The sequence below is a fragment of the Salmo trutta genome, chromosome 2 (assembly GCF_901001165.1).
Source record: "Salmo trutta chromosome 2, fSalTru1.1, whole genome shotgun sequence".
NCBI classification, from domain to species: Eukaryota; Metazoa; Chordata; class Actinopteri; order Salmoniformes; family Salmonidae; genus Salmo; species Salmo trutta.
Window position 1 is genome coordinate 7,845,105 of NC_042958.1, and position 6,774 is coordinate 7,851,878.

At 47.6% G+C, this 6,774-nt stretch overlaps 1 protein-coding gene across 1 annotated transcript; it reads left to right on the forward strand.

The window, feature by feature from the left end:
* Nucleotides 1-1,045: 1,045 nt before the first annotated feature.
* Nucleotides 1,046-4,077, forward strand: LOC115148704 (extensin-like). The gene is made up of 3 exons (XM_029690837.1): nt 1,046-1,095; nt 2,243-3,079; nt 3,888-4,077. Exons 1-3 carry the CDS (start codon nt 1,046-1,048, stop codon nt 4,075-4,077), a joined length of 1,077 nt encoding a protein of 358 aa, XP_029546697.1.
* Nucleotides 4,078-6,774: the final 2,697 nt, after the last annotated feature.

Below are 6,774 nucleotides of genomic sequence, written 5' to 3' on the forward strand. Positions count from 1 at the left end.
TAATATCAACCAAGTCTCATTAAAGCCGACGTTGGGATTCTTTTATCTCACCACATCTAAAGCACAAAACTTTTCTGCGAGAACGAAAAGGGGCAGAGAGAAGAGTTTATAGAAGATCAGCAAAGTCTGGAGTAAAAGCCTTGAGCAGGTGAATCTTCACGACCGGTCCAGAATGGATGGAAAACGGCTCCCAAAAACAAACAACTAATAGTTTCTTGTCTGCCAAGTCTGACTTGGACTAATAGCGATTCTTCTTGCCCCCAGCGATGCAGATGACATCATTCAGTCAGTCACCAGCCAAACAAATTTGAAAAAGCAAAGGATCTGCAAACAGGCCCTTATCTTGTCCCCTAGATGAAGGAGACACTTATAACTCAATAGGTGCAGTCATCTCTCATAAATGTTTGAAATCTGGAGGAATCTGGTCCCTGATAATCACCTGCCCAGGGGGACCGACTGAGTCTTTTCAGATAGGGAACTAGAATGGGCTAATTGGACAACCTTGTTGCATGAACAAGCACACTTTATTCCACATGAACGCAAACCAGACAAGTCGCCACCGTAGCCAAGCCGCTACGCATTCATCTCTTTCATTTATCTTTAGGGCTGTATTTATATCATCTGGGCTGTATTTATCTCAGTAGGGCAGTATTTATCTCAGTAGGGCAGTATTTATCTCAGTAGGGCAGTATTTATCTCAGTAGGGCAGTATTTATCTCATTAGAGCTGTATGTATCTCAGTATTGTTGTATTTATCTTATTAGAGCTGTATTTACCTCAGTAGGGCTGTATTTACCTCAATATGGCTGCATTTATCTCAGTAGGGCTGTATTTATCTCATTAGAGCTGTATGTATCTCAGTATTGTTGTATTTATCTTATTAGAGCTGTATTTACCTCAGTAGGGCTGTATTTACCTCAATATGACTGCATTTATCTCAGTATTGTTGTATTTACCTCATTGGGGCTGTTTATACCTCAGTAGGGCAGTATTTATTTCAGTAGGGCTATATTTTACCCAGGGCTCTGTACTGTCGAAGCCAAACATGGTTCCGGGAGAGTGGAGGAAGAAGTATTTACCTACGACGTCGCCAGAGTACTAACCACAAATCCTGGGATTCATCATTACGCACACCTGGCACTCATTATGATTCACACCTGGACTCCATTACCTTCATCATTTCCTCCCCTTTATATATCACTCTCCCAGGTTCACTACCCAGTTGGTATTGTTCTTGTATATCAGCCTACTACCTTATGTTAGTGTCTTGTTCTTGTTTTTGATGTTTTATTAAAACGTTTCACCTGCTTCCGACTCACCGCCCCATCATCACACTCCCCTTTAGTCTGGCCTCACATGTGACTGGCTTCCTGTTGGGCCTCAAAGGCATACACATGTATGACAAATACAGCGAGTGCCACTTAGATGCTCCTATTACACAGGGAGGAACAATAAGTAGAGATGACATGAGCTCTATCTAGAACAAAGAGTTTAAATGATAACGGAAGAACATGTGCATATTTGGGCCCCAATCTTTCATTTGCATGTCAACCTTGTTAAACTGTTGAATGTAATTTAATTGATATGCTTAAACATGATCAAATCATCACGTCTATTGTTATTTGAAATGAGAAACATTCCTACACAATCCTTGTCTTTAAAGGTAAATTGAGATGTCATTGAGTGACGCAGTCCACAATAGGGCAGTTTTATATCTCTGAGGTGTCTGGGTAGGGTAGCTAAGCTCTGTCCGGTTCCACTCAGGAGCTGTAACCTGAACTCATGATTTCCTCCTTGACCTGCAGCGATGCATCATTACCCCCATTCTCCCTGTCCACCCCTGGCCCGCACTCCAAACACATCAAAGCAATTAATTCTCTCTGCTCGATGGACTCTCTGCCCAGCCCCTCATCCCTCCACTCCCTCATTCACACACACCGTCCGAGAAGTCGTGAACGCTAGCCCCCCAACTCCTATCTATGTACCCCCCCCAAGCTGGGTATCCCCTTGACCTAATTGTTTGTGGGGTTTCCATTCACCCCGTCATTCAGAGCTGTCTCTTCCTCGTCTGTCCTCGGCCCGTCAATTCCACAGGCTACAGCTCCCCCCCATCCAGCCGTGGCGGGTCTCTCCAGTTACGGAAGGGGAGGAAGCAGGGCCCGTGTGGATCTCTGGAAAAAGGCCATCAACTCTGATTACACTTACCTTTGTCACCCACGTCTTCCTCGCCTCCCCATCTCAGGTCACCCACCTCTGCCTCGCCCCCCCACCTCAGGTCACCCACCTCTCACTCGCCCCCCCACCTCAGGTCAACCACCTCTGCCTCGCCCCCCCCACCTCAGGTCACCCACCTCTGCCTCGCCCCCCCACCTCAGGTCACCCACCTCTCACTCGCCCCCCCCCACCTCAGGTCACCCACCTCTCACTCGCCCCCCCCACCTCAGGTCACCCACCTCTCACTCGCCCCCCCCACCTCAGGTCAACCACCTCTGCCTCGCCCCCCCCCACCTCAGGTCACCCACCTCTGCCTCGGCCCCCCACCTCAGGTCACCCACCTCTCACTCGCCCCCCCCCACCTCAGGTCACCCACCTCTGCCTCGCCCCCCCACCTCAGGTCACCCACCTCTCACTCGCCCCCCCCACCTCAGGTCAACCACCTCTGCCTCGCCCCCCCACCTCAGGTCACCCACCTCTGCCTCGCCCCCCCACCTCAGGTCACCCACCTCTGCCTCGCCCCCCCCACCTCAGGTCACCCACCTCTCACTCGCCCCCCCACCTCAGGTCAACCACCTCTGCCTCGCCCCCCCACCTCAGGTCAACCACCTCTGCCTCGCCCCCCCACCTCAGGTCACCCACCTCTCACTCGCCCCCCCACCTCAGGTCACCCACCTCTCACTCGCCCCCCCACCTCAGGTCAACCACCTCTGCCTCGCCCCCCCCACCTCAGGTCACCCACCTCTGCCTCGCCCCCCCACCTCAGGTCACCCACCTCTGCCTCGCCCCCCCACCTCAGGTCACCCACCTCTGCCTCGCCCCCCCACCTCAGGTCACCCACCTCTGCCTCGCCCCCGCACCTCAGGTCATTAATCTCTCTCTCCTGGCCTCACCTCCTGGGCTCGCCTACCTGTGTGACAGAATGCAGAACCCATCAAATACACATCTACATGTACAGGTGTATATGTCTTGAAAACAGATAAAGATTCTAGACATAACACATTTTGTTTTGTAGAAGAGGGCCAATGGTGTGCATCTCTCCTGTTTGTTTTTCACCCGTAATTGACCCCATACTTGAAACACGCAAGTCAAGTCAAGTCAAGTCAAACATTTCTAGATTGAGAAACTGGGCTGTCTCTTTCTCTGTACCACAGGAGGTTGGTGGCACCTTAATTGGGGAGGATGGGCTCGTGGTAATGGCTGGCTCAAGTAACGGAGCTTTATATGACATCCGTGGCTGAATAGGAAAGTGTGGCCATGTACATGTCAGATGCTCAGGGACACGCGAGGCGATGCCAGAAGCCAGCAGATTAATTAGGTCCTCCACATGAGTCTTAGAAGAGGAGCTCACCGGTTATCGTAAATATACATAGTCCTACTGGGAGGCCAAATGAGAGGTATGGAGATGGAAGAGGAGGCAGATGGCTCATCACTGTCTGATAGGAAGGAACATTGCTGGAAGGAAGGGAGGGCTGAGACACTGAGTTCACTGGGCTGGGAAAGAGGGTCGGCGGCAACAAACAGAGGTCTGATGTCATGCAAGTGAGAAGAAGCGTAGTGAGACGGACGCCATGACATCATCTTGAGATGGTGAGGAAAATAAATGTTAGGCCCTATTTCGACTTCAGCTTTGTAGCTTTACAGACTTTATACACGTTATTGACATTCTACAGATGGAAGTTTCCTCTACTTGCAGTGTCCTCTGGGCTGCTGACGTCTCGCTGTACCAACATGTGGCTTACTAAACTGTGGTGTGTTTACCCTGTCGGCATCACGCCATCTTGCTCTGCTCTCACACTCTTCTACGTCCAATCAGTGGCCACAGATGCCAATGGAAGAGACAGGAACTCGGTGTGTGTCTGAGGTGAGACATGATGATGGCGTCGGAGTCCTTTAAGAGACAAGCAACCTTTGTCATCAGGAACGCGATGAGAGCTCTGGCTTGGTTTCCTAGTCTCAGGGACAGGACAGCTAGGGATGCTGACAAGCTGTCAGAACTGCTGGACGGCCATCATGAAGCATCCAGGGAGAGGACAAGGATCCTGCCAAGCCGTGCTAAGCGGATGGGTCCGTCTGCAGGCACAGGGCAGTGATCCCCTTGGAAGTGTGAGAGAGTGGGGGGATAATGTGCTTGCACTCTGCAGTTTTTTTCCTCAAGGTGCGGAGACCTTTGTGACAGCGGTGGATGTAAAGTTGTTACCAAGCATAGGCCTGTGCCAGCCACAGCCAAAGTGAGCCGGGGAGATTGCATTAGCCTGGGCATTTGTTTGAATGGCTAAGTGATAGCACATGACTGTGTAGAGACAGGCCAGTCCTCCCTGGTGACATGCTAATAGCGGGCCCCTGAGTATCGTTTTTGACATACCTTCAACATCAGGGACAATTCAAAGGTTACTCAACCAAACATTATGAAATGGTATGTGTTTTTGTTCAACTTGAAAATCTCTTTGTATCTCGGTAAAAAAGATGTGTCAGGTCACTCAACAGCTGTGTCTCCTATTGTTTTGGGGTTTCTCTGTTTTATTGCATGTACAGTATCCACTGTATGTATTGTCAAATAGTCTTAGATATCGCAAATCACATCTAATGAGGGTTCCAACTAGGTCATTCGCATTGCTAGATACCTCCCCAGTCTTAGAAAACAACAACCACAGCACGCTAGAATTCTCATTCACTGTCAACCTACAACAATTCACATTTCTTGCCATCCTAAAGGGAAAGCTTACCTTAACTATGGATTTATTGTTGTTTGTGTGTGTGCGTGTGTGTGCGTGCGTGTGTATGTGTGTGTGTTGTGTTGTGCCAGACCCATTTTGCGTTTTATCACCGCTACTTTCTTCTCCTTGATCATTCAACCGTGACAACCCAGCGTGTGTCTAATGTCCTTAAAACACCATGTCAGAGGCCTTCCGTGAAACACAGACACCCTCCTGGCTCCATTTGGCAGCCAGAGAAATATAAATCCTGCAAATCTGTCACTCAACCTTCCTTTAGAGCGAATAGACATAGTGAGCTATTGAACCTTCTTCCAGGTGGAAGACGCTGCCTGGTCGAAGATAGATGACATTGTATAGATTTTTGTTGCCGTGGGAGGTAACCAAGGTAGCCTTTGATTGTTTTTTATTTTTTTTATTTTGGGAGATAACGTGTACGGAAAAGCTGTAGTCTAGTTTAACAGAGAGCTGGAGCTCTGAAGAGGTGCTTGATTAAATAACGTTTGATCACATCCCAAAAGCTACTGTAAATAATCAACATAGAAGGAAGGTGCCCTGTCTTGGTCTGTGACTGAGCCAATCGTATTGGGCGTTGTACTGCAGGGCATATGATGCTGTCCCCCCCCCCCCCCTTTCTCGTCCACAGGACTGTGTGTGTCCTGCATCCTGCCCCGTTCCCCTCTGTCCCTGGGGAGCCCACCAACCTGCCACTTCAATGTCAGGTGCTGAAAGCTCACTAGCAGAGACGTTATTGAGCCTCAGTCATTTCCAGGGTTATTAGATCATCAACCTGTTTAACACACTATGAGAAAAGGGTTCCAAAAGTTTCTTTGGGTGTCCCCCGTAGGAGAACCCTTTTTGGTTCCAGGTAGAACCCTTTCTGTTTCCATGTAGAACCCTTTTTAGAACCCTCTGTTGAATGGATAGTGGTAGACTATGTCAATCTGGTCTCAGTCCATGCCTGACAACAGTAAACGCTGAACATTTGATATAAATAAATCCATACCAAAGTGGAGTGCATAAAGACGTGAAAACACTGCACATTAAGTACACAGTTGTTTGGAATTCGCCTCACCGCATGGCTCTTGCATATGAAAAATGAGGTCGGCAACACAATTTACAATTCAAATGGGTTTCCTTAGGGATGCCTATTTAAGATGCATTGGTATAATATATTTATTGTCTTTACCACTCACGACCGTCATCGAACATCATTAAGTAATGTGCACTCATTGGTAGAACAAAATAAAGTTGATCATCATTACTCATGGAGTCATTAGTATGCCCAAGTCCTCTCCATTGGATAACCAGCGTCTCAACAACACAAGCACGCTGTTTCTCCTGGTCTGTATCCATCAGGAAACATTTACACACTGGATACTAGGGAGGGAATCTGTCCGTAGCACTGCTGACAGACAGACAAATACACCAACATTTATTTATATGGGAAATAATGTAGGTTAATATCCCTGGCTTAATACACAGAAATGTACTACTATGATTATTGCGGAAACACCAGAGTGTAACACTGCCCTGGAATAAACTAGAAAAAGGCTTTTTTGGCTATTTCGTTTTTCACAAAGACAGGCTGGAAATGTGGGGAAATTCATTAGACATTACATCATACTCAGGTGTGTAAAGTACTTAAGTAAAAATACTTTAAAGCACCGTTAAGTCGATTTGTTTTGTAACTGTACTTTACCATTTATATTTAAAACCAAATACTTTTAAACTTTTACTAAAGTAGTATTTTACTGGGTGACTTTCACTTTAAATTGAGTCCTTTTCTATTAAGGTATCTTTACTTTTACTACAGTATAATATTTGAGTACTTTTTCCACCACTG

Coding starts and splice junctions, on each gene's coding strand:
- LOC115148704 (XM_029690837.1), top strand. CDS start 1,046: ATGGTTCCGGGAGAGTGGAGGAAGAAGTATTTACCTACGACGTCGCCA. Junction 1,096..2,242: donor TTACCTACGACGTCGCCAGA/GTACTAACCACA, acceptor TCCCCATCTCAG/GTCACCCACCTCTGCCTCGC. Junction 3,080..3,887: donor GCCTCGCCCCCGCACCTCAG/GTCATTAATCTC, acceptor GACATTCTACAG/ATGGAAGTTTCCTCTACTTG.